Source organism: Penicillium taxi (assembly GCF_028828555.1).
Source record: "Penicillium taxi strain IBT 34144 chromosome Unknown utg000002l_segment0_segment0, whole genome shotgun sequence".
Lineage (NCBI taxonomy): Eukaryota > Fungi > Ascomycota > Eurotiomycetes > Eurotiales > Aspergillaceae > Penicillium > Penicillium taxi.
The window spans coordinates 839179-865199 of record NW_026643204.1 but is presented as its reverse complement, the minus strand read 5'-3'; the positions used below and the strand labels follow the sequence as shown (position 1 = coordinate 865199).

Genomic DNA, 26021 nt, shown 5'->3' with positions numbered 1-26021 from the left:
TTCTGCATTTAATTACATCTCAAACTACTTTTGAACCATCTTTGCATCAGTCTGTGGCAGGTTCCACTTTTTCAAACTATCATATCATCGGCATGGCGACTGCTTCGCTGACTACTCCTAAGAAGAGCCACCATGGTCTTTTTTCTTCCAAGACCGCTGGTGGACGCATGCCCTTGACTCCATCTCCAAACACTGCTCGCGTCAGTGCTGTGACCTCCAAGCCATCTGAAATTGATTCCCCTTTCACTCCTCCGCGTCCATCCGAGTCGGGCAAATCCCAGTCTCAATCTGTCTACGGAGGAAACCTTTCTTCTCACTTTGCCAAGTCCTCAGTCAAACCCACAAAGGCTTCTTCCAAGCCGTCTACAAAGCCATCTGTCAAGTCTTCAAGCTCCAGCTCAAGTTTGTCAAAGTCATCAGTCTCGTCAAAGTCATCAGTCTTGTCAAAGCCATCAGTCTCGTCAAAGTCATCAGTCTCGTCAAAGTCATCGGTCTCTTCAAAGACATCAGCCTCATCAAAGCCATCAGCCCCCTCCAAGTCGACGATCGCCAAGTCTACTCGGTCCGCCCACCGGGACTCCCCTAAATCTAACATCGCTCGAAGCCGCAGATCGCCAAAGCACCTGGAACTGGGCGTCTCCGATTGGTCTTTGACTGGTACTGGACCTAGCTCTACACAATCTCCGTCTAAGGAGCGTCCTCGTCGTGAAGTATCTACTCGTTCAAGATCCTCAAAGACGACTATTCGCATTTCTCACAACGCCGGCGACCGGTTCATTCCCAGCCGCACCGCGAGTGAAGGTCTTATGACCACAGGTGCAGCCAAGCCTGAAGAAGGACAGCGCCCGAAGACCAGTAGCAACGAGAGCTCAAGTGTTCTTGTCTCTGCTGCTAGCGCCTTTGACATCGGCGGAGGACGTGGCGGCGGCGCTGAGGACGCACTTACTGCTGCTATGGAAAACATGGGTTTGGAAGACAGCGAACCCACTAGCTACACCCGCCCTGCGCCCGATGCAGTGGCTTACGAGTCATCACTCGCAAACGCTTGTGGTGTGAACTTGAACACTCGTATCCTTGCATTCAAGCCCCCGCCCCCAGAGGCCTCTAAGCCTATTGACCTTCGTGCCCAGTACAACCGACCTCTCCGCTCTTCTAAGACTCAATCTGCGCAGTTCCGTCGCCGGATCCAGACTGCTCCCGAGCGTGTCTTGGATGCCCCTGGTTTGGTGGATGACTATTACCTGAACCTGTTGGACTGGAGCTCTGGTAACCAGGTTGCCATTGGTCTGGAGCGAAACGTCTATGTATGGTCTGCCGAATCTGGTACTGTGAGCTGTCTTCTAGAGGCTCCTGCCGATACCTACGTGAGCAGCGTGAAGTGGAGTGGTGACGGCGCCTACGTTGGTGTTGGCCTCGGTACTGGTGAGATTCAAATCTGGGATGTCGAGGAAGGCAGTAAGCTCCGCAGCATGTTCGGCCACGAGTCCAGAGTCGGTGTCATGGGATGGTCTAAGCACACTCTGTCCACTGGTGCCCGGAGTGGTCTTGTTTTCAACCACGATGTTCGCATTGCCGAGCACAAGGTTGCTGAGCTTGTCTCTCACACATCCGAAGTCTGCGGTCTCGAGTGGCGTTCAGATGGTGCCCAGCTTGCCACTGGTGGCAACGATAATTTGGTCAACATCTGGGATGCTCGCTCTCTCAGTGCTCCCAAGTTTACTAAGACCAACCACCGTGCTGCCGTCAAGGCTCTTAGTTGGTGCCCGTGGCAAACAAATCTGTTGGCCACAGGCGGTGGTTCCTATGACCGTCACATCCACTTCTGGAACACAACCACTGGTGCTCGCACAAACAGCATTGACACTGGCTCTCAAGTCACTAGCCTCCGGTGGAGCAACCACTACCGTGAGATTGTCAGCTCAAGCGGCTTCCCCGATAACTCCCTCAGTATCTGGAGCTACCCGACTCTGGTTCGCCAAGTCGAGATCCCGGCTCACGAGACCCGTGTCTTGCACAGCAGTCTGAGTCCTGATGGACAAATGCTGGCCACTGCGGCCGCTGATGAGAGCTTGAAGTTCTGGAAGGTGTTTGAGCGCAAGGCTGGAACCAGTGCCTCTGCCTCTCGGGACGGTCATGTTGACAGCAAGGCTCAGTTGACCAAGTCGATGACCATCCGTTAAATGTGCGATGAGTCTTTCATTATCTCTTTTTTACCTTCTAGTACCTTTTTTACTCTTCTTGTTACCTTATTTCCTTCTTTTCATGACTATTACCCGGTTTCATGGTGATCTTTGGAGCATTGATGGGCTGGAACATTTGGTGCGAATGAATTCTACATGGTGCTAATGGGGGGTTATCCGGTGTCATTCATCTATTGTTTGCCGTAGGCGTTGTATCAAAATTTGACTTGTGTTATGCTGTATATCTCTTTGACGTAAATGCGCGTAAGATTTGAATTTCGCTAGTTTTTCCTCCTGTGGTTTAGCGCTCTAATAGGCCGTCATATGATCTCCTCTCCGCGGGAATTGCTAATGGAGCAAGAGGATCGATTGAAGAACTAAATCTAGGTCGGGAACTAAATATCAAAAGCGGTAAGAGCCTTCCTCATAGCTTCTTCAGTATCATAATCATGGAAACTACCATTTCCTACGCCGATGGTAAAAGCTCTGGATTCTAGGCCGGGGTGATCAACAGTAATGTCCTATATAGTTTGGAAAGTGGAAGCTATGCTTTAAACTTGATACAACTCTTCGAGCGCTATCAAATCAGATCTGAATGATTCTCAGGTCACGTCATAAGTTTTTCCAAGGACTTCAATGCTCCTTCCTCTAAATCTCCAGCTTGCCATCGATACTTTCCTCAAATCTCAAATTACCCACCATGGTCTCTCTGCATTATAATTCTGGGGAAAAGCTCTAATGAAAATAAACCACCCGCAAATGCCTCTAAGCTCCCATCCAACCAGCTCAAGCTGAAGATCCAGACGGAAAATAATCTCCCTGAAAGCCCCGATCAACGAACCTCATTGAAAGATGTAAAGTCCGCGGGACAAGCGTTGAAGATTCTCAAAGAAGCTGCACATCTTGGAGAGCAGGAGTTTTGTGTTTTGACAGAAGTCACATCAAAACTGGGAAACTCGCTGTGGAACCAACTGGATTCCAAATATCCCGCCATTCACAAGACTTTCCTTCCTGTCCAGGGAATTTTCGAGATAAAGAGGCCGGGATGGGCACATCAAGTGATCCTACCATGGATGTTTACAAATCATGGTAAATGGGTTAAGCACTTGAACCTTTTTACAGACGCAGACCTGGAAGACCTGGAGATCCGGGCTAGCCCGATAGTCGACTTTACTACCGGACCATACAAAGGCATGCGAAAAGAACTGGATCTCCTGTTTGTATCTAGCCGGGCAACAAGTACTGCGCCAGGAAAGTCTCCTCTCCCATCAATCATGGTTGAAGTTGGATACTCGCAATCATACACGAGCCTCAAAGAGAATGCCGAAAGAATTCTCATCAGAGGGGCCCCGGAGATTGGAATTGTCATAATCATCAAGTCCTACACTCGCAAACGCGGAATAGCTGTTCAGCTAGAGGTATGGAGGTGAGATGCTGCCAACGTCCCATACTGCGCCGAGTCGCACGCTATTTTCCCGGTCCCAACTCCTCCTGAGCCACCTCTGTCATTCACCCGTGAAGACATTTTGGGCAAAGGAATTGTAATGACTGGCCGGCCTACTACAGATGTTTTCCCCTTCGACCTCAAACTACTGCGGAGAAAGATCCGGTCCTACCTCTAGCTCAACAGCTATTCCGCGTTTGCGAGTGTAGAATTTTATGATCATGACAATTCCAATCTCCGGGGCCCCTCTGATGAGAATTCTTTCGGCATTCTCTTTGAGGCTCGTGTATGATTGTGAGTAGGAAAACAAGCAGTGTCAAGCACACCCTTGATGTCAGTTAGGGATACACACGATATTTTTATCGTTCAATAATGTTGGTCCGTTAACGTCGACGGTCCGATAACGCCGGGCTGGCGATAACGGACCGTTTTTATCGGAGAGCCAGTTTAACAATCTCCAATATCTAAGTACCTGAATTGGCTCGATTTGATATGGAATCTATTCGAAGGTTCCAACGTCTGGCAGAATATCCCAACGACTTGAATGGACTTCAAAATTTCAATTTTTTAGCACTTGACACCGCATGGTAAATCCTAATATAGGAAAAGTCGGTCTTTGGCATCTTGTATTACCCATTCCAACCCATCATTCAGATTATTTCCAGTCATTGCGCTACATGGTAGAATTGTCCATTTATGGGTTTTGATTAAATCCAAGCCCAGGCGCTGCAGTATCTGTCAGTCCCAGTTCTGGAGGTAGGAAAGACGGCGTCACTTACCTCGCGCACTTCTTGCTCTGTCATACAATTCTCAACATCCGTTTTGTTTAAGAAAACCAGGAGACTTGCTCCCATGAGTCTCTGAGAAGATCACGTTAGGCTCCGCATCAAACAGTTTTCTGCGGTGGGGACAAACCTCCTCCTGGAGTAGACCAGCTAGCTCCTCACGACAATCATCCACTCGGAGATGATCTGTCGCATCAACAACCCAGACTAATGTGTCTGTCTTTTCAAAATAATTTTTCCAATAGGAACGAAGTGTTTTTTGACCTCCCACGTCCCCTGATATTATTAGCCTTGTCATAGTTCTCAAAGGCGATATCTTTACTCACAGATATTGAGCTTGTATCTGATAAAAGTTAATAAAAGTCCTGTCATATCTGGATCAGGGTTTCTCACCCCATAAAATCAATTGTCTTAATAATGAATCCCAGTGTTGGGCTGACTGTGGTGACATCCTCATTCATAATTCTCTTGACAATAGTTGTCTTGCCTGCATTATCGAGTCCGCTATGTTTAGGGTCAGTATCTATTAACTTCTTTAAATCAAGGTATTTGGTGAGCTCATACAGCATCAGAATTCTCATCTCCTTGTCCTTCAGACGGGCTTTGCGTAGTATTGACAGCATTATCACAAGATGAAATTTCCAGAATTAGATGGTTGAGTAATGATACTGCTGTTAGACCTCAAATTTGTAAAATTTGCAAAATTCTAGGCCGCATCAGTCATCAATTTAAGTTCTCATGCACTCAATTCCAAGGTTGATCTGAACAAAGAGATATAGAAGAATGTATGCTCCTGATATACCAGGTGAGCGATCAGCGGATAATTCTTAGTCATCGAGATTTTTCTCTTCACCGCCCTAGGAACTTTTTTTTCTGCTATTGATTTCTTTCGAGGATTTGCGCGGGTTGAGTTCGGAGATTATTCCATTCGTTCTTTTTCATTTTTGATTCTTTACGGGGCTGTAGAGGTCGCTCAATTCCAAAAGTTTTACTCCGACTCCTGTTCTCAAAGAATATCAACATCATGGCTCCTAAGGACGACGACTTTGTCCTCACGCTGTCCGACGAGGACATTCCTCTCGATGAGGATGAGGATAACGTCGATGAATTTGGAAAGTCGCCAGCTGTGGATAACAAGAAGCGCAAGCGTGAGGTTGAATCTACCAAGGACAAGAACAAGAAGCAAAAAAAACAAGCGAAAAATGTGAAGGGCAAAAAAGGCAAAGCTGAACCCGTCATTGAAGAGGAGGAGGATGAGGAGGAGGAAGAGGAAGAAGATGATATTGCTGAGACTGCTGAAGACGACGGTGTCTTGGATCCAGAGTTCGAATTTGACGTTGGCGGCTTGGCCAACAGCGGCGTAACTGAAGGGTTCGATGGATGGGGTGCTGGTGATGACAGAAACAATGGTCCCGGAGGTGATAAGAAGGCTGTCGATATTGATGATATTATCTCTCGGAGGCAGGTCAAAAAGGACGCGGCTGCTGCGAAGAAGCAGAAAAAAGCTGCAGTGGTGGAAGAAATTGTTTCCGAAGATGATGAGCAAGATGGCATGTCTGTGGACTTCGAGGATGATGAATTGATGGCTGATGATGCATTCGGCATGGGTGCCGACGGCCAGGAAGAAAGTGAGGCGGAGGGTCCCTCTGGCCCAGAAGATGAGGAAGATTCCGACAACGCCGAGGACAATAGGAATGAAGATTCCGACGACGACGACGACGCATCCGATAATGACTCTGTTGCCACACCAGTCCGTCACCCAGATGACGTTGGATCAGACCGCGAAGAATCCGACGTTGAGAGCGAAGTGGACGACGAAGAAGCCGAGAAGCGTAAAGCTTTCTTTGCTCCTGAGGAACAGACCGACGACAAGGTTTCCGACGCTAAGAGCACATTCCAAGACTTCAACCTTTCCCGGCCCATCCTCCGAGGACTGGCTTCTGTTGGTTTCACCGATCCCACACCTATTCAACGCAAGGCCATTCCCGTTGCTCTTCTTGGAAAGGATATTGTCGGTAGTGCCGTAACAGGTTCAGGAAAGACCGGTGCTTTCATCGTTCCTATCCTGGAACGTCTGCTATTCAGACCCCGTAAGGTCCCTACCAGCCGTGTCGCTATTTTAATGCCTACTCGTGAATTGGCGGTCCAGTGTTACAATGTTGCCGTGAAGCTGGCTACTTTCACTGACGTTACATTCTGTCAGCTCGTTGGTGGTTTCAGTCTCCGTGAGCAAGAAAACATTCTTAAGAAGCGACCCGATGTCATTATTGCCACACCCGGTCGTTTCATCGATCATATGCGCAATTCGCCCAGCTTTACAGTGGATACTCTAGAGATTCTAGTGCTTGATGAAGCCGATCGTATGCTAGAAGATGGATTCGCTGACGAGCTGAATGAGATCTTGACCACCATCCCCAAGTCCCGTCAAACTATGCTTTTCTCAGCTACTATGACAGACACAGTTGACAAGCTGATTCGTGTTGGTCTTCAGAGACCCATGCGTTTGCAAGTAGATGCCAAGAAGCAGACCGCTGTAACTCTGACTCAAGAGTTTGTCCGTCTACGACCGGGCCGTGAAGATAAGCGCCTTGGATATCTCTTGCATCTGTGCAAGGAAATCCATACCGGGAGAGTCATTATCTTCTTCCGACAAAAGAAGGAGGCCCATCGTGTCCGCGTTGTCTTCGGTCTACTTGGGTTGAAGGCTGCAGAGTTACACGGTAGCTTGAGCCAGGAACAGGTATGCTATTTCATCACCACTCCTCATTTTTCCAGTACATTTTACTGACCCATTCACCTAGCGTATCAAAAGTGTGGAGGACTTCCGCGATGGAAAGGTTGCTTTCCTTCTCGCCACTGATCTGGCGTCACGTGGTCTGGATATCAAGGGTGTCGAGACCGTCATCAACTACGAAGCCCCGCAAAGCCACGAGATCTACCTGCATCGTGTTGGTCGTACTGCTCGTGCTGGCCGCTCTGGTCGTTCCTGCACAATAGCAGCTGAGCCAGACCGCAAGGTTGTCAAGGCTGCCGTCAAGGCCGGCAAAGCTCACGGAGCCAAGATTGTCAGTCGTGTGGTTGACACCGCCATCGCCGACGAATGGGCCCAAAAGGCTGAGGACCTTTCCGACGAAGTTGAGGAGGTTCTAGAAGAAGAGAAGACGGAAAAGCAGATGTCTCAAGCCGAGATGCAGCTCAATAAGAGTGACAATCTCATGAAACACGGAGGAGAGATCATGTCTCGACCAAAACGTACATGGTTTGAGACTGAACAGCAGAAACAGGTATCACGCAAACTTGGCGCTGTGGAGTTGAACGGAACCGATGTTGCCAAGTCAAAGGATGGCAAGATCAAGCTCAGCAACAAGGACAAGAAGCGACTGGACGATGCAAAGATGCGACACGAAGGCAACGGCGGATGGAAGAAGGGCAAGGCGGAGCGTGATGCTCCTCAGACCAACCAAAAAAGTAAGGGTAACTCCAAGGGCAAGGGCAAGGGCAAAAAAGGAAAGAAATAATCCTGCATAGTATAGTTTTTTTATTTCTTTTGTATAAAATCACGGAGATTTGGCTTATTACGCATATCACTCGGCCATCGCCATCTGCTAACTGGAAGACCAGTTTAAGTCTATACTAAAGTAATTCCGAGTAATGAATGACATTGTATTATCCAACTAAATCAACCGAAACCCAAAAAATCCGGCCTTGATACGCATCCGGTCAACTGCTCTTGGCTCACGGCTATTCTTTAGCCGAAAGAGAAAGTCGCACCAACACTTCTTCATATCTCGATCTGCTAAAAACAGAGCTTGGCGCATATCCCCCGCGTTTAGCCTTGCCCCACGCTTTTTAGGCCCAAAAGTTCACCGGCAAATCCCCTCTCAGCCCTGGAGATCTCTCTTTCCCCTCACAAACTTGAAAGGGGTTTTACTTCAATGTGAAGGAAATATATCACGTGAAGTCGCCATGGTGGTCGAGGGAAGTCCTTCCGACCCTAACAGTGCCGATGTGCCTGTAAAGACGAGTTTACCGCGTAAGAGCGCCTTCTCGTGTGAGGCATGCCGCAAGCGCAAGGTGGGTGCAGCACTCGGCCAACGTCCGAAACTCGATTGACTAATCATTCAACAGGTCAGGTGTAACGGAGCTAGCCCGTCATGTTCGCGATGCGCTGCACGAGGGGAGACATGCGTGTATAGTTTGTGAGTTTGTGTCGTAGTCCCTTGACTTGGAATGCGACCGTTATTGTTCATGTATGCTGACTGGTTCAACGCTACTTTGCTAGAGCCCCAACCTTATCTTATACAAAGCAGCTGGAATCGAGAGTTTCTCAGTTGGAAGATGCAATCTCTGCGCTTCGAAGTCAGCAAGCTGAGGCCGAGACTAAGAAGGTGAGTTCGCCGTCTTCGGTCGCCGAGTCCAGCTCTAGCGCTGGCCGCAGAGTCAAAATCGAGCCGGATGATTCTCACGACCTTGCGAGGGAGTTTGACGGCCTAAATGTTGAAAATGACGGTCGCATTTCATTCCACGGACCAACCAGTCTGTTTCAACTACCCAGAGTGGTTGCAAATGAGGCTACATCGGCAGCGCATTTTGCGCAGGAGCTAGAGGCTCGAAAAGAGCGGCTGATCAACAGTGCATGGCGAGAACGGGCCTTTGAGCAGATGGCTACAATACCTGTCAGCATCCAACCACTTATCTTACTTTGTGAAGGAACATTAGGGCTGATTTCAAGTACAGGAACCTTTTCAATATCTCTTGGACTCTCATTGGTGCTGGATTCAGCCACTGTTCAACTTTGTCTATCGCCCGGCCTTCACGCGTCAGTTTTGACCCCCACAATACCCTCCTTGCAAAGGTACTGACCCACCAGCAGGTGATATGAAAGTCAATGGTCCATACTATTCAAATGGCTTGATGAATGCTGTCCTTTCTCATTCGGTTCGGTGGTGTAAATCAAAGCCACACATTGGCCCCCTTCTAGACGCTTACGATGGCGGCGCACAATTCTACAAACTTTCGCTATCTGGTCTCGTCGACTGTCTCCAGGCTGGCTATGCAGATATTCCAACCGTTCAGACATTATTACTTCTAAGTGCGCAAGAATGTGGTCGTGGCAATCGAACACAGGCCTGGCTACACAGTGGCATGGCCTTCCGCTTGCTGGATGACCTAGGTATTTCAATTGACAGTCGCAAATACCCCGGCGCGGCACAGCTAAGCGATGAGGATATTGAGATTCGCAATCGTCTCTTTTGGAGTTGTTACTTCTGGGATAAAATGGTTTCACTTTATTTTGGCCGGGCCCCATCAATGCAACATTCTCGTGTCAGCCCGCCGCGCATGATATGTGAGTACCGTACTCCTAAAGTTTTTATATGCTCATACAACTGACATCGACTTTAGTGGATGACACTGCTGAGACAGAGCTTTGGACTCCTCATGGTGTGACTTTCCCTGATGGAGCGCAATACCCACCCACACAGGCTCGTTCGACCTCGTGCTTCATGAAAATGTGCGGGCTGGCAGAGATCCTAAACCAGATTTTGATTCATATCTATGACCCAATGCGCCAAAGTACCGAAGAAGAATTCTTTGAATGTGTTCAAGAGGAATCTCAGAACCTTAGCGAATGGTGGAATGGAGTGCCAAATTATCTGAGGCTCGTGGCAGACGACCTACCACCATATTGCCCACCTAGTCATATTGTGACTCTGAAGTATGTTCTCAACCCTATTGATTCCCTGGAGTCATGCTAATTTGGGATCATACAGCTCTCTATATCATACTATCAACATTCTGCTCCATCGCCCAATTCTCTGCTCTCGAGAACTTCTGAAGACGCTGCAGGAGCCATACGATAAAAGCCATTTAGTCCAGTGTATGGCATCAGCGACTACAATTTTAGCCTTGTACGATCTGTACCGCCGAACCTTTGGAGACAACCATGTCGTCCTATCCCTAGCCTATGGTATTTACACAGCAGCATCGATCTTCCTCCTAGAGATCCAGGCCCTGAAGTACGCTGCCCCAGGTACACTGGATAAGCTCAAGTTCTGCATATTCGCCATGGAGCAGATCAAGACCTCAAGCCCCGTTATCACAACCGCGCTGAACCTAGTCTACCAAGAAATCCAAAAACTCCAAATTGACATCCACGGCAACACACTCAAAAATGAAGGCCAATCCCATTTACCTAACACACAAATAAAATTCCACCCCCAACCTCCCTCTAATACCCATAGCCAATCACCCTCCCTCAGCAACAACCCTTCTCGTCAAGTCTCCCCAGCTCAGCAGCACCAGCGTCACGAAAGCCGCAGTGCACTGAGCACACAGCCCGGCACGCCCTCTTCAAATAACGCACCCGCATTGCTACCGGACTATAACCCCTTCCAACAACATCCGGTCGCAAACTTCGACCTCTCATATGTGGGTGATATACCCCAGATGCCAACAACACATCTCCTAGGCGGCATGCCCAATGCGGTGATGAGAGTCGATGACCCTGATTCTTACGATATCACGCCTGAAGTGTTCGAGGCCTTTTCCTACGCGCAGCCAATCACTACTAATATGGCTACTTCCTTTGAACAAAATTGGAGTGGACAAGGTCCATAGAGAAATATAAGATTTAATGCAAGCTGTGGTTTGATAATGGATTGTTGATGGGGATTGTCTTTTCTTCAAAAAGGATCCCAACCAGAATCTCACAGAGGTCATTAAGTCGAGGGGCTCACCACTGAAGCCCGCTCAACTGGCAGATTCAAATGAAGGATATGACTAGATGTGCTTAGTGATGCTTCCCCGGATCTCTATTTATGCTGCTTTTGCTCTCTCCACTTTCACTCCACCTTCATCAATTTTGCGACATGGGATAGTCTAATATTATCGAAAGAAGACTAAAATATGGCAAATCATATTATTCCTCTCCTTCTGATTGGAAATAAAATTCAGTCTACAGAGGAATTATTATGTTTAGAGTGTTGTATCAAGTATTCCCCGGAGTAGAGAAGCTGACGTCATGGATCCTAGTATGAGATAAAGAGGCAAAACAAGATCCCTCTCATTCCCTTCTACAACTCTTGTTCTACTTTTTTACGCAGCCCGACAAGTCTACTGTCCAGCTAGATCAAATTTACCCAAAATGGAATCACACGCAGCTCAACCAGAGCAACCACCCAAGGAAGCCGCCTACACGCAAGCTGCCAATCCAGTCTCGCACAAACCTCAGGAGCAGCGCACATCAGCTTCAATGCAGGACGGTAACGCCGCATCCTCAACACGCCGCACTGCCTACATGCCCTCAAACGACGAAACTCGAGCTGCTCTAGACGCAGAACGCAAATCGGAGAAAAAGCGTATGCAAAGCGCTGCACCCGTTGATCTGTATTATGGGGTGGAACAACAGCCCGCTGAAGGCGATATTGCTGATGCAGTGAAACACAAGGGGATGGGTGGATTTGGGGAACAGGAGGATCTTGCGGCGGATATGGATCAAAAGCGCGCGGAACATGATCGCATTTTGAGCGAGAGGGCTAAGGAAAACCCGCATTCTGATGTGGCTGAGAGGGAGGCTGTTCGGCAGCGCAAGTTGCGTCTTGATAAGGAGATTGATGTTGAGGGGATCTTAAAGAAGGGAACATGATTTAATCTGCTTAGACCCTGATTATGTTGAATATGCCATTGCTACCTGGGTAGGAAGGAAAGGATACTTACTTCAACTAGTTAACTAGGCAAGGAATTTTTAGAACTTCAACTTGGCACAGCTACCAATGATCTTTTTTCACGACTACTCCTGTCCATAGAGGTTCTCGATAAGAGAACTTCGAACTTCTATATTTCCACATTTGAATAGTCGTTGACTGGTATTGAACCTCTGGATGGCCGCAACGGGTGGGTTTGTCCCTAGGTTTTGGTCATATAGCTAGGTATTTTTTGCTACTCTAAGTACAATGTAATACTCCTGGGGTCTATCCGAAAAACCTTTCGCTCTAAGGCAACCTTGGAAGTGTTTTCATTTTTCAGCGTTTCTATGGATATGCATGTCTGGGTCACAAAATAAAGGCATTTCCGTTTGATTAACAGATTCCATCTTTGAGCAAGCTAACTAGACATTACGATAAATGACAATTCCCAACCACTTCATTACTTACGCGGTATAGTATACTAAGCAAAGCGGCCTACCTATGATCATGCATTAACCCTCCGACCACAGCACCAAGAAATAGCATAAAATACTCAGAGAGGTGAAGCGTGCCTAGTCCCGAGAAGGCAAAAGGAGGCAATCGTTGCTGGAGAGAATCTTTCAGCATAAAGGTGTCTAGGCTCGAGAATAACCCTCCTGCTCTCCTAGCCTAGTCTCATCACAGCTCGGCCATGAGAAGCAGCCAAGGACGTAACACAGCCAACTTTGGAGAAGATCTGGACCTCGAGCGAACAAATTGCGCGATTCACTCTTCGAACCCCTGCTCTGCTCCAAATATGAAGCATCTTCGGTATGGTTTTAATTTGCCTATCAGCTGGGGATATATGGATTACGCCGGCCATGCTATCGCTCCGGGCAACTACCCTCCTTCTGGCCAGCAATGATTTTAAGGATAAATAAAACACATCTTCGGAGATTATAATCAGAGGAGATCAGTAGGAGTCTCGAACCTTAATTTATATTGCTGCTGTTTTGGAAAGTGCTGCCAAGGTCGATCGAGAGAATAAATGAAATGAAAACCTTGGAAGCAAAGAAAGATCAAGACCTCGGGACATTCATGGATTTATTTTGAAACATTAGGTATCTGGAGTATTTCGAGGCTCAATAAATCTACATACCTAGGTATATTGTTAATGTTTGCTTCATGGACTGCACATGCGTTCCTTCCAAGGGACCTCAGGATTCCCCATGAATATATCAATGGATATGTTTTTTTTGGATTAGTTACAGGGCATAAGAGAGGTATTAGAGAAGTCAGCCAGCCATCCAAAAGAAAGTTGCGCCTAGAAAATAATAAACATGGCAAGATGAAAACCGGGTATACAAGAAAGAAAGTGATAAGACTGAGAGGTAAGCACATCGAGAGCACCTATTAGCTTGACTTGGTTTTATTTCGCTCCGACTCATGAGAGCCAAAGTCTGTCTCAGTCTCAGCTTCAGTCCAGACAGACGCCGAAGACGAGTTGATGTCCTTAGTGCGAGCGCGCCACCTCAGATACCAAGGATAATCAAAGAGCTCATCCATACGTTCAATAGGAACACCCTTGGTCTCAGGCATCCAGATGCCGAGGATAATGATGCCTAGCGTACATATACATGCCCAGAAGACGTAGGCACCCCAAACATTCAGTGACACGAACATGTTGGGAGTGACACGAACAACGGCAAACTGGAAAAACCAATGCAGCGCCATGCTCACGGCGTAACATACGCTGCGTATATGCATCGGGAATATTTCTGTGCCGTATAATGAAGGGATTGTGCAGAGACCAATCGACCAGCCGATGGCGTACACGAAAACCGAGGCGATAGCTGCGTCGGAGGCAGACTTGTTATTGGCTGAGCTGGGTTGCAGTCCCATATAAGCACCCATGTAGATGTGGGCGGCTAGTTGGAGGGATAGACCTGTGATAGCACAGTTACGCCGACCAAATAGGTCGATTAAGCCCCAGGTGAAGGCCATGGTGAAGACTAGCTTAACAATTCCATAGGCACCGGAGGATATAAGGGATGTTGATTGGCCAGTCATGCCAGCATACTAAATATAGGGTTAGCATAATAGTTTGAGGTAAATTCTTGGTTTTCTCACCTCGAAAATGGTCGACACGTAGTATGTGATACCATTTCCGCCTGTCCACTGAGCAATGGCCTGTATGGTCATCAATAGCCAAAATCTCTGGCGATAGTTCGGATTAGCCTGGGACTCCTTGAAGGCCTGCCATTTCGAGATAATTTTTAGGCCTGCTCGCTTTGTAACTTCGGTGATTATCTCATCAAATTCGGCTTGAAGAATCTTATCGTCGATGGATGTGCCACGAAGACGCGCGAGAACATCCTTCGCTTCCTGGTGACGATGCTTAGAGATAAGATACGGAGGGGTCTCTGGACAAAAGAACGTAAGGCCGAAAATAATGCCGAGAGGAATCAATGGTATCGATTGGACTAGGCGATATTGGGTTCGTGTGGCGGCCATATGAATAGTAGCGCCATAATTAATAAAGAAGCCTATAGCGAACGAGTTTTAGTACTAGAAGTAGAAGGAAGAAATAGAAAGACACAAAACTTACCCATTGCGAGAAATCCAAGTAAAGTCACCATAGAAAGACCGACCGACAAGCCGCGCGTAGCGCGTGGCGCCACTTCTGACAGATATAAAGGGGAAACGACAGTTAGCAAGCCTGCACCTAGCCCAGCGAATATACGCGAAAAGAGTAATAAGCCATATATCCCCGATGAAAATATTTGGATGAAGGTCCCGATTGCCCACACGAGACATGCCAGACGGAACGAAATCAAACGGCCTAGTCGATCATTCAAATCCAAGCCACTCAACGCGCCGAAAGCTGCGCCCAAAACATTGAAGGAGGTTATGTTTGCTTTTCTGTTCGCCAGTCCCGTAGCATCATCTTCCCAATGTGATGAGTCTAAATTGTAGTCGGCTTTAAAGGAGGGAAGGAAAACGCTTGCGCTAAAGCCACCCTCATCGTAACCTGATAATAGTCAGATCTCAGGTTTTGTTACTTGTTTGATAGTAGATTTGGATCCAGGTCTGTCTGATGAGAAATACTTACCTTTCGGGATTGTGCCACAGGCGATGACGAAGATAACGAAGGCATAAAATGGGGTAGTAGTCCACCTAGACCGGTCCAACCATCGCATCTCGATCGCAAATTCGATCAGAATCTCCAACAGACCCTGAGGCTGTGAGGCCCTGTGGAGACGATCAAAATCCTGGGGAAATTGTGGCGCGGAATAAGTCGGCAAGACTTGGAAGGAGTATCAGAGGTGGGGGGTTTGAAGAACAAAAGTCTCGGGATCCCGTTTGTGCTCGGTCAACCTCCGTCCTTTCAACCTCCGTCCTTCCATACCGACACTGCAACCCTACCGACTATCACTATTAAATATCAAAGCGTTTCCCATTTCATATTTCAGGTTTCGACCGTGCTTTAGTCACTTTCTCCATACTTATAAATACTTCTCAGATCGTACGCAATCCAGCTTGGTTCTCTTTACCTTCTTATATCCTTTACTCCATAGTGGGAAGCCCTGGCTTCAACGGACGACTTCCGTTTCTTTTCACATTGTCTAGCTCATCCTCCCCCCGCTTATTAAACCGGTTCACCTGTGGGTCGGAGTCTAAAGCTCTTAGTGTGTTTGTACACGGCACACAGAAAAAAAATTACCTAGCGGATTTCCCTATTCTAGTAATACTGCAGTTCAAAGACGGACATTAACCGACCATGATACCCATCAGGACTAACAGTACAGTGTTTCGGAGTATCAGACTCTGCTCGGTGAGTTGGATCATTTATCCTTCTTCCCTTCAACTTCCTACTCTATCACCTTTACTCTGTTTCTCTCTCTCTCTGTTTCTCTCTCTCTCTCTCTCTCTCTCTCTAGCATGCTGATATCTAGTCAGTCACACACTCATATTACGAGTGCATCACGACGCCTCTCTCTTACTACTGGTCAACTTTATCTTCGTAGTGAGAGACGGTCAAACCATGTCTGGGCTCATACCAATGCTCCTGTGAAGCAGAGAGTCCCTCGCTGTTCATGGGACAGCCATATGCATGTTGTGGAACCGGAACAGTTCCCAATCTCCAAGACTGCTGCATATCAACCCTCAGCTCATACCTTAGCTGAGGCTTTAGAATTTGAATCCACAGTGGGCGTGGAGAACCTTGTCTTTGTGCAACCCTCAATCTATGGAACAGACAACTCCTGTTTACTAGCCGCCCTGTCCAAACTTGGTCCGTCCCGTGGCCGTGGAGTAGTTGTCGTTGACCCTGCGACTATCCAACAAAATACACTGAAAGAGTGGCATGCTCTCGGTGTGCGAGGCTTGCGGGTGAATCTTCAATCTGTCGGGAAGGTGATGGAGAAAGCCGAGCTGGAAGAAACTCTACGTCAACATGCAGAAATTGCTCGGCCTCTGAACTGGATCATCGAATTATATCTCCCACTCAAGCAGGTACCAATGCTAGAATCAATCGTACCACATCTTGATGTGACTGTCTGCATTGATCACTTTGGGAGTCCGGATCTATCTTCCATTCAAAAAACAGAAAGCACGCCTTTCGACCCATACACGCTTCCCGGTTTCACTTCTTTAATGTCATTAATACAGGGTGGAAAAACCTATATCAAAATATCTGCACCCTACCGATTGACGAGTGACGGGAACATGAATGAACTAAAGGCGATGGCTCGAGAATTTCTGTCTGCAGCCCCTAATCGAACCATTTATGCGACAGACTGGCCCCATACCCGATTTACTGGTGTCGATATCAATCCCTTTACAGAATGGTGTTTGGACCTTTGCGATCACGAGTCCGGACTGGCAGAGAAGGTATTTCGGAGGAACACAGAGGCAATGCTGAGCGTGAACTTTGACTAGAGGTCATTGAATCTCGGTTCTATGCTCAGCATATAGCATTTTTCAACTTCATTGGAGCGTTTGATGACTATTCAACATTTGCAGCATATTTGGCACTCTTTTCTCTCGCTCTTAGCTTTGCGAAGCTCCGCTTTACGGAAGCACAAGCACAATACCCCTTTAATTCAAACATACGCGGCAGCTTGTGCCCAATTATCCTGATAATGATATAACAATGGCATTTCTTATGTATTCCGATGTTTAATATTCAACGGGCATTATTGACACCGAAAAGTTCCCGAGGGATACCTAGGTTCAAGGTTCCTTCTTTCTTCGACTCGTAAAGTATTCATACCCAGTTATCAACATGACTCCAGCTATACGCCGCATCTCATCAAACATCAGCCGCATCCATGAAAATAACGTGGGAGGTGCAGATTTTTTTCTTTTCCTGTACATAAAAATAACCATTAGCCCATGACTTGATAAATACTGTTAGTCTAAGGTCAACTTACGATCGAATAGCAGCATGCAGGCCGCGATTGATCCTCACAGAGTTGAGGCTGAGTCAACAAGTCACCTAGAAGGGAATTTAGCAGGTTGCAACCGGTGTATCATTTGCACGAGTGCCCAAAGAGTAGACGTACAGTCGTTGGCCTCGTTGACCTTAGGGTTGTTCCTAGCTGACTTCAAATCACGACAGCAGTATGGAGACTGCACCATTCCTGTCTTGTCTTGCGCGAACTCGCAGTGCATGTTGATCTTTGTGGCCGACGCCAGAGCCAGCGTAGAGGCGAACATGATAGCGAGGCGCATATTGATGAATTGATCTTTACACGATGGATGGAGAGATTTTGGGGCCTCCAGATTGTGGAAGGTAGCCAATTGTTCGAAATTTAATGATCCTGGAAAATTTACGGTGCTGGAATGATATGTTGTATATCACGAGGGGCTTGTGGGTTTTCTAGGGTTCTTTGAATTACAGGACTACGTAGGAGCTAGTGCTGGCAATGTCTTGGTTCATGATCGGTATTTTCTTTGCCTCTATCTAGGATGGAGTAAATGGGGCCTGATTGGTAGAATGTTCGGGTCCCTTGCATTCTTGTTTCTTGTGAATGTGGTCGCGGAGATAAACAAGGATTAATGCGAGGACCTTGGAAGGGAGGATTCCAGGAATAAATTAATAAAGGGGCAAAGACACCTAGGCAATAAGTCTGCCTAGTTAGAGTCGTCTATACAGGGTGGGTTTCTGATAGTACTTGAAGAACTAGTTAATCAGCCAATCAATCCAAATGTAAGGAAGGGGATGTTGTTCCATCTTATGACAAGACAGGGGACCCCATACTGGAACATTCTGAGAAGCCTTCATTAAAGCTAGCGTAAGAGTATCAGGAGTTGCAGATATTGGATGATTCTGACCAATATCTAACATTTCAGGTTGCTATGAACGAGATAAAGCAATATTGTGCCAAAAAATAACACATTTCCAATACAGGAACTAAGGACTAAACGATATTTCTAAAGAACGAGGTAAAAGGTAAGTAGGTTACTATAACTTCCGAGTCGAAGAATAATCAGCCTGAGACAGAAGTATGAGAGTATAGATCTGACGACTACTCTCACACCACTCAAACATGAAAATCTCGGGGTTTCAATAGTACTAGCGGCGAGCAGTTAATTGAGCACTATTAACTTCCCGGAATTGAACTCACCAAATAAGAAATAAACATCCAATCAGTGGGTTTGTTGAGGCCCCAACAGGATTATCTAATCGATTCGCGCATCCCGGATCACCTGAGGGAATAAGCTGGGGTTCAATGGATATGACCCCCCTTTCCCCTCTTCTCAGCTTCTCTTCCATAACAAATTTTGAATCATGAAGCGCAGCTCTCAGAAACCAGACATGGATCGCAACGTATACATCCCACTTTGCATCTGTCTCATCTCATTCGCAGTCATTGCCTACTCCCGCTAGTGGCTTGACCATCGGCTATACTTTACTTCAGCCACCGCCCCCATACAACCAAACAACCAAACAACCAAACAACCCGATGAGAGATCACAGCATTGATTTGAGCACAGATGCTTGATGCCATCTCTACAAGTGAACTGGACGATACCATCACAGTCTCAAAATATTCTATACATCCAACTTGCCTTCATCGGCTAGATCTCAGACCTCGCCAGTGGCGCATTTGGTCGCAAACAGCGCCAGGGTAATTTATACTCTTGGGAAGGCTTCGTCCATTTATTGGCTTCTGGCACCTTGCACATTATCAAGACCACACGACCCTTTTTCACCATTTGCTTCCCACATATCGTCCCATGTCCACAGGTCACAAGCTCGAATAAGAACGCGAAGGAGTACCTTGAAAACGTGGCGACTTAAGAGGCAACCCCATCTTCTCTGAGTACTACGACCATACCCTCAACAGTCTCCCGGAACATACTCCGTGCTGAATCCACACCAAGATTCCAAATAACAATTTTATTTCCTTTGTTCATCTACATTGCTCATTAATGCTTTATAAATACCGAGTAAAATTTGTCGCTGCGTAATGCGTTCTTGAAGTATAAGATCCAATTATTCGTAAACATTGCGCCATAGCTTAGTTAGTGGAGCACAATTTATCTAGTCTTAACTAGAGATCCTGGATCAATCACGTGTATCTGCTGATAAATCAATCGGGGCCTCGCTATCAGTGGTATCGTCATCTCATTTTTGTCAGCTCTGTCGTTTTCCCTGTAAATACCAAATACCCCTCCAACCCCCACCTTCCTTCATGCTTCCTCGTTCCCTCCCTGCTCAATCATCTCGGATCGGCTTTTGTAGCTTTCTGACCCGCTCCTCCCCCAAACACATTCACACAGCTCACCGACACATCGTGAACCGAACTCTGGCAACCATTAATCGTCCGTCCTCATTTATTACGAGCAATCGCCTCTCCTCTATTTCCCGTCACTTTTCCTCCTCTTCTATATTTGAGGGCAACTTCTCCACCATGGCTCCCGTAGAGACAAAACAATACGACTATATCGTCCTGGGAGGTGGAAGCGGTGGTAGTGGTAGCGCCCGCCGCGCAGCCGGCTGGTATGGCGCAAAGACTTTGATCGTCGAAAGTGCCCGGTCCGGCGGTACCTGTGTCAATGTTGGGTAGGTTAGCTCTGTAGGTATAGCGCAGAGAAAATTCCCAGTGCTAACTGGGCCCGGTTTAGGTGTGTTCCTAAGAAGATGACCTGGAATTTCGGTACCATCAATGAGACACTGCACATTGGAAAGTCGTACGGCTACGACATCCCCGACAACATCAAATTCAACTACAAGGAATTCAAGGAAAAGCGCGATGCCTCCATCAAGCGTTTGAACGGCATGTACGAACGCAATTGGGGTCGGGAAGGCATTGATCTTATCCACGGCCGCGCTGGCTTCGTGGAGCCCAAGGTTATCGAGGTCGCCCTCGCTGATGGCTCCGGTACCGCCCGATACACTGCTAAGCACATCCTTATTGCCACTGGTGGCCGGCCTAGTATCCCAGATGTCCCCGGTGCTGAACACGGTATCACCAGCGACGGCTTCTTTGAGATTGAGGAGCTTCCTCCCAAGATCGCCGTTGTTGGTGCCGGTTATATCGCTGTGGAACTAGCTGGTGTTATGAACGCCGTGGATGTCGAGACCCACATGTTCATCCGTGGTGAGACCTTCCTGCGCAAGTTCGACCCCATGGTCCAAAAGACCATGACCGATCGCTACGAGGCCTCGGGTGTCAAGATCCACCGCAAGCACGGTGGCTTCAAGGAGGTCAAGCTTATCCGCGACGGTAAGGGCAAGGACCGTCTGATCAAGCTGATCAGCCATGACGGTTCTGAGATTGAGGTCAACGAGCTCCTGTGGGCTGTTGGCCGTGTTCCCGAAGTGGAGGATCTGCACCTTGACATCCCCGGTGTGAAGCTGATCCCCAGCGGTCACATCGAGGCGGACGAGTATCAGAACACCTCCGTAGAGGGTATCTATGCTCTCGGTGATGTGACTGGCAAGGCTGAGCTCACTCCAGGTACGTATAAATCATTGACAAAATCACATTCACATCTGACAGAGTTTTAGTTGCCATCGCCGCCGGTCGCCAACTTGGCAACCGCCTTTTCGGTGGTGCCCAGTTCAAGACTTCCAAGCTCGACTACGACAACATCCCGACAGTGGTCTTCTCGCACCCTGAAGTTGGAACAATCGGTCTCACCGAGCCCGAGGCTCGCGAGAAGTACGGCGACGACAAGATCAAGGTGTACCACACCAAGTTCACCGCCATGTTCTACGACTTCATTCCTGCAGAGGAAAAGCCCCAGAACCCTACCGAAATGAAGCTGATCTGCGCCGGCCCTGAGGAGAAGGTTGTCGGTCTGCATATCCTAGGTCTCGGTGTTGGCGAAATGCTGCAAGGCTTTGGCGTTGCCATTAAGATGAGAGCCACCAAGAAGGACTTTGATAGCGTCGTTGCTATTCACCCGACTAGCGCCGAAGAACTGGTCACTCTGCGGTGAAGAAGTGTAAAAAGAAAATATAAGAAAATATCATAATCTACTAAATACCAAATACACAAACCATCCATAACGTAAGATGTAATATCTAATATCTAAGAACAGGAAGCTGAAGGCTCTACCTTTTCAGCCCCCAAGCCAAAACAGCAACCCCAACAACAATTAAAGCCCACCTGGTCAACCCCCGCCTAATATGCAAATTGGCAATACTCTCAATACCATTCCCCTCATTAACATGCGGAAAAGGAATGCCGCACGGAACCTCCAATCCCAGCGCCTCACAGAGCGGCTCCCACCCATCCCTAGCGTCAAAAAACACCAACCTCTCCTCAGGGACAACCTCTCTCAACCAAGCTAGATGCCGTTGATATGTCAGACCAGTCGGCAACGCCTCGCCATACAACCGATTCCACTGCGCTGCCAGCAGATGCAGATACGGTATAAAGTGGCGCATACCCGGCAGGGGAAACAGGACAGCGCGTAGGAACCAGAACATCGTATAGTGCATAACGACATTCATACTTTTTTCCCAGCGGCCCACGTCGCGGATAGTGCAGATGACTTTGGCGTGTGGATATAGGAGCATCAATTCTGGGATGAACTGTGAGCCTGGAGAGTCGGTTATTGCGGCGTAGCCGTCGAGTTGGCGGTGTAATAGCGAGAGGACATGACTTTGACTTTGACTTTTGGCGATATCGTCTTTTTTAGAAGAATCATTGTCTTCTTCTTTAATCGCTAGCCAGGTCTTTAGGATGCTCATCCAGGTTTTTATTTGGGCTGGTGGGCCTAGCGTTGCTTGGGTTCCGCAGTGGAAGACTGGGCCTTTGAGGAGGATCTCGAGGGCTTTACTGAATGAGGCTGTCCCTGTGCGTGGGAGGCCGGCTCCAATGACTTGAATGGTTGTTCCCGATTGTGGGACCGATGGTTTCTGACCCATTGTGCCTGGGCTGTGTACCTGGTAGAAGAAGACTAATACTGACGGAGGAGGCGTTTGTTTACATGGCAGAAATACGTAACTTACTTGTTAGCTGTTCTTTTCTTTTTTTTTTTTTTCTAAAAATAGGAATAGGATCTAGGTATCTGATTGGATGATGTTTAATCATTGCTACATAACTAGTACCACTCTACATAGTACAGTTCGTACTTGGTGCATAATTTACAAAGCTATTGTCTCTTTTTCCTTGAAAATATTGGAAACTATCGTGATGGCACAAGGCTAACAAAGTGGAAATGGGGTACAATGTGTGGTTCAGGGGATGAATCCTCAGCATTTCAAAATCTCACAGATTTGAAAAGAAGATCAAGATGTAGAATAAAATGTCAGGGGACCGAGCCATGGTAGCATGGACATGGCGATGCATACAATCCCACTATTAAAAGCAGTGTTGAGGATGTGAAGCAGACACCGATTCTGAAGACGGCGCCTGCGCCGTTGCGAGTGCCCTCGAAATATGCTGTATCCAGGGATAATATACATCCCGGAGAAAGAAAATGTAGCTGTCAAGTCTTCCTATGATACTTCTTTGAATTCATCGTGTATGGGACTGGTAACCACCTGGTCCAGAGCCACTGCATGGAGAGCTGGTTTATCCACGCCGTGTAATTCGCCGCTTTGACGAAGTTCGAGTTGCTTAATGACCCATTTGGCGACCTCCTTATCCTCCATTGCAGAGGATGGATTTATTTCGGTCGGGGCAGTTTCGCTTTCAGCATCAGCGTCAGCTTTGGCCTCTGCTTCCTCGGGTTCCTCGGATTCCTCGGCTTCTTCGGTTGGAGGTCGCAAAAGTGGTTCGAGCCACGGGTGTCTCAAAAGCATGCTGTAAGAGGGGCGGTTCTTTGGGTTCTTATCAAGACAGGCCCGGACAAATGCGTGGGCCTCTTCCGAAAATCCACTGTCTGGGAGAGTGGGGGGATCGCCATGAACGATTGCCTTTTGAGATGTTAGAATGCGGCAGGTTAAATAGCGTCATAGATACTAGATACTCACGTGAAGCTGGCTGAAGATATTGGTGAATGTTTCCGGTGGATACGGGTATCTTCCCATGGCGCATTCGATGATAGACAATCCCAGACTCCAAATATCGCTCTGCACACTATATGTGCCTCCGCTTGTCGCGCCTGATTGTTGCATGCCACCACCTGCGATACGCTCTGGTGCCATGTAGCTTTGGCAGCCGATATTGGTCTTTGCGATGCTGGCAACCAAGTTTCCACTGACTCCAAAATCACAGATCTTGATCTGGCCCTTGCTGTTGGCCAGGATATTCGTAGGCTTCACGTCACGATGAATAATGTTGTGTTCATCCTTGAGCGCTTTCAATCCCATAACAGTAGACAATGCCACCTTTCGTAGGATATTCTCTGGCACACCTCCCTCGTAGATCCTGTCGATGGAACCACCGTCCATGTACTCGACGCACATGTACACTGCGCCTTCTTGGAAAAACGCTCCGTAGAAGTCGATGATGAAAGGCGAGGTACATCGGTGCAGAATATCCAACTCCATGATGATCTGCGCAAACTTGGCCTCATCCAATTCTAGCCGAATCTCCTTCATAGCCATAATTACTCCAGAAAGATTATCGGAGATCCCAAAGTCCGGACTCGGGGCATCCTGGCCTGGCGCATGGCTCACAATCCCGCTCAGACCCAACCCAGGTTTTCGAAGGTGTGGTCGGCTGTGTCGAACCTTGTAAACTGTTCCATAATTTCCTTTACCCAGCTCGTCTAACCGATCGACTTCATCGAGCGAGATCTTGAAACTGTGTCCAGAGGAAAACTCAACACCGCCGCCATGTAGAATGGCCTTATTCTTGAAATTCAAGGTCCCAGCATTCGTGTCGATAAATTCTGAGTATTTACTAAACGCTGTCTCCCCTCCATTCTGTTCTGCAGGTGCTGGGTCTGTTGATTTTAGAGATAGTGATGGTGGTCCGCCCGTCACGTCTGACAGCTTCAGGCCTGGCTTCATGCGCTTGGCGGCCAGACCCCCAATGTTCGGAGATGGAGCGTTGGACGCAACAGAAGGTACTGTGGGGGAGGAAGCCCAGTTCTGGCTGCTCGGTCGTGCGACCGGTGGTAGGCGACCGGCCAGCGCACCACCGGTTGGTCCATTATCGCGGGCGGTAGGTATTGCTCCTGTAGACACAGCATGTGGCAACGGACCTTGTCGGGAGAGGGAGAATGCTTTCATTCTTGCCATAATATCCTGGTTCAATGCCATAGTGCCAGTGGCACTCATCGAGGCCTGGGGAAGTTGCGGGGGTGCAGCACCCCGCCGAGCAGCATTGACCTGACCGAGATGTGTCGAAGAGGAGGATATGCCTGTGGTAATATCGAGGGACGGCAAATGAGGGGGAGTTGAGGGATGAAGAGGCTTAGGAACCTCGACGGGAGATTCGATTTCCTCAGCCGGGGAATCAGCTTCGGTGGGTTCGTGATCGTTTTCCATGTCGCAAAGATGAACTTTGAACTTTAGGGGCGAAATCGAGCCGACAACGAGGGCCGGTGCAATTGAAGAGTGCCGTCTTGTAGTTCGTCTGCACCGGATAACGGCGCTTTCGATGTAATAAATGAAAAGAGAGAGGAAATGGGAGGGGAGAATGTGGGGGAGGGGGAAAGGAAGAGGAAAGTAAGAATCGCGAAATATGTTATGTCACCCGTAAGATCCCCGCTAAGGCAGAAATGTTAAAGATGAAAAGAGAACTTGAATCCACCAAAGATACCTTTCTACTAAATGCTAATAGAAATTTATTACAATTTTAAATCAGAGATCGTCCAAATCTGCGTCACTTCGAATCTACTAAAACCAACTTTTTCCATAATTGAACTTCGTATCAACCGGGCGGACGAACCAGCCAATCACACAAATCACCACATAAGGTACTCTAAAAAGCAGGTTTTCTCTTCTTCCCTCTTGTCTCTTCTCTCTTTTTATATTCTTTACCGAATCATATGGTACGATATCATGAAACAAATCCTTTGATCTATCACATATACAGGCCTGATGTAATAACATTGACCTCGGTGGTCTTGGCGTCTACCCAATACATACTAGACTATATATAACCTCATCATCAACCTGGGTTGGGATATTGACCACCTACCTAGGTATGGTAATTTCAATCAACCCTCGAGGATACCCCCCACTAATAGGTGTCTCTGAATCCATGCCAATTTTACAATTAATCTCTATTGGGATTTCCACAAGCCTGGGGTACTCTGCGGAGACGGAACTGGTCCTCTGCATTGCGCGTCTTGATCTAAATTCATAAGAGATGCATGCAGCCCACCTTTCAAGTCATACTTATGTAGGTAGGTAGGTAGATAGTGAGTGAGTTAGGAAATAAGAAGTATCTTTTATGCAATAGATGGCAGTGAATGTTAAAGGTACAACTGATCGACGAACCCATTCATTTCTCCACCTGGGCATGCTAAGGGAATACCAGTAAATGAGCTAGGTGCATATCTTGATAATTTAGGCAAGATCAGGATG

At 47.6% G+C, this 26021-nt stretch overlaps 12 protein-coding genes across 12 annotated transcripts; 7 read left to right on the top strand and 5 right to left on the bottom strand.

Annotated features, from left to right (window-relative positions):
* Positions 1 to 92: 92 nt before the first annotated feature.
* N7495_002257 (WD40 repeat domain-containing protein) lies at positions 93 to 2180 on the top strand (the record flags this gene model as incomplete). The annotated part of the gene is made up of 1 exon (XM_057204926.1): positions 93 to 2180. The coding sequence occupies one exon, from the start codon at positions 93 to 95 to the stop codon at positions 2178 to 2180; it is 2088 nt and encodes a 695-aa protein (XP_057065533.1).
* Positions 2181 to 2336: 156 nt separating this feature from the next.
* On the top strand, positions 2337 to 3802 carry N7495_002256 (uncharacterized protein; the record flags this gene model as incomplete). Its single annotated transcript, XM_057204925.1, has 3 exons — positions 2337 to 2383; positions 2914 to 3586; positions 3641 to 3802. 3 exons carry the CDS (start codon positions 2337 to 2339, stop codon positions 3800 to 3802), a joined length of 882 nt encoding a protein of 293 aa, XP_057065532.1.
* Positions 3803 to 4218: 416 nt separating this feature from the next.
* Positions 4219 to 5032, bottom strand: N7495_002255 (ADP-ribosylation factor-like protein 2; the record flags this gene model as incomplete). Its single annotated transcript, XM_057204924.1, has 6 exons — positions 4219 to 4350; positions 4404 to 4484; positions 4540 to 4685; positions 4736 to 4752; positions 4803 to 4913; positions 4974 to 5032. The coding sequence occupies 6 exons, from the start codon at positions 5030 to 5032 to the stop codon at positions 4219 to 4221; spliced, it is 546 nt and encodes a 181-aa protein (XP_057065531.1).
* A 401-nt stretch (positions 5033 to 5433) lies between these two features.
* N7495_002254 (putative C6 transcription factor) lies at positions 5434 to 11027 on the top strand (the record flags this gene model as incomplete). Its single annotated transcript, XM_057204923.1, has 9 exons — positions 5434 to 7149; positions 7211 to 7877; positions 8353 to 8483; positions 8538 to 8608; positions 8692 to 9085; positions 9147 to 9228; positions 9283 to 9756; positions 9813 to 10125; positions 10181 to 11027. 9 exons carry the CDS (start codon positions 5434 to 5436, stop codon positions 11025 to 11027), a joined length of 4695 nt encoding a protein of 1564 aa, XP_057065530.1.
* Positions 11028 to 11553: 526 nt separating this feature from the next.
* N7495_002253 (uncharacterized protein) lies at positions 11554 to 12054 on the top strand (the record flags this gene model as incomplete). Its single annotated transcript, XM_057204922.1, has 1 exon — positions 11554 to 12054. One exon carries the CDS (start codon positions 11554 to 11556, stop codon positions 12052 to 12054), a length of 501 nt encoding a protein of 166 aa, XP_057065529.1.
* Positions 12055 to 12785: 731 nt separating this feature from the next.
* N7495_002252 (uncharacterized protein) lies at positions 12786 to 12998 on the top strand (the record flags this gene model as incomplete). The annotated part of the gene is made up of 1 exon (XM_057204921.1): positions 12786 to 12998. The coding sequence occupies one exon, from the start codon at positions 12786 to 12788 to the stop codon at positions 12996 to 12998; it is 213 nt and encodes a 70-aa protein (XP_057065528.1).
* Positions 12999 to 13486: 488 nt separating this feature from the next.
* On the bottom strand, positions 13487 to 15273 carry N7495_002251 (uncharacterized protein; the record flags this gene model as incomplete). The annotated part of the gene is made up of 4 exons (XM_057204920.1): positions 13487 to 14152; positions 14204 to 14619; positions 14682 to 15104; positions 15186 to 15273. The coding sequence occupies 4 exons, from the start codon at positions 15271 to 15273 to the stop codon at positions 13487 to 13489; spliced, it is 1593 nt and encodes a 530-aa protein (XP_057065527.1).
* Positions 15274 to 16015: 742 nt separating this feature from the next.
* On the top strand, positions 16016 to 17014 carry N7495_002250 (putative TIM barrel metal-dependent hydrolase; the record flags this gene model as incomplete). Its single annotated transcript, XM_057204919.1, has 1 exon — positions 16016 to 17014. One exon carries the CDS (start codon positions 16016 to 16018, stop codon positions 17012 to 17014), a length of 999 nt encoding a protein of 332 aa, XP_057065526.1.
* A 373-nt stretch (positions 17015 to 17387) lies between these two features.
* Positions 17388 to 17809, bottom strand: N7495_002249 (uncharacterized protein; the record flags this gene model as incomplete). The annotated part of the gene is made up of 3 exons (XM_057204918.1): positions 17388 to 17444; positions 17509 to 17573; positions 17641 to 17809. 3 exons carry the CDS (start codon positions 17807 to 17809, stop codon positions 17388 to 17390), a joined length of 291 nt encoding a protein of 96 aa, XP_057065525.1.
* Positions 17810 to 19776: 1967 nt separating this feature from the next.
* Positions 19777 to 21529, top strand: glr1 (glutathione-disulfide reductase GLR1; the record flags this gene model as incomplete). The annotated part of the gene is made up of 3 exons (XM_057204917.1): positions 19777 to 20147; positions 20210 to 21045; positions 21096 to 21529. The coding sequence occupies 3 exons, from the start codon at positions 19777 to 19779 to the stop codon at positions 21527 to 21529; spliced, it is 1641 nt and encodes a 546-aa protein (XP_057065524.1).
* Positions 21530 to 21644: 115 nt separating this feature from the next.
* Positions 21645 to 22463, bottom strand: N7495_002247 (sulfotransferase family protein; the record flags this gene model as incomplete). The annotated part of the gene is made up of 1 exon (XM_057204916.1): positions 21645 to 22463. The coding sequence occupies one exon, from the start codon at positions 22461 to 22463 to the stop codon at positions 21645 to 21647; it is 819 nt and encodes a 272-aa protein (XP_057065523.1).
* A 573-nt stretch (positions 22464 to 23036) lies between these two features.
* Positions 23037 to 24977, bottom strand: pbs2 (mitogen-activated protein kinase kinase PBS2; the record flags this gene model as incomplete). The annotated part of the gene is made up of 2 exons (XM_057204915.1): positions 23037 to 23456; positions 23514 to 24977. 2 exons carry the CDS (start codon positions 24975 to 24977, stop codon positions 23037 to 23039), a joined length of 1884 nt encoding a protein of 627 aa, XP_057065522.1.
* Positions 24978 to 26021: the final 1044 nt, after the last annotated feature.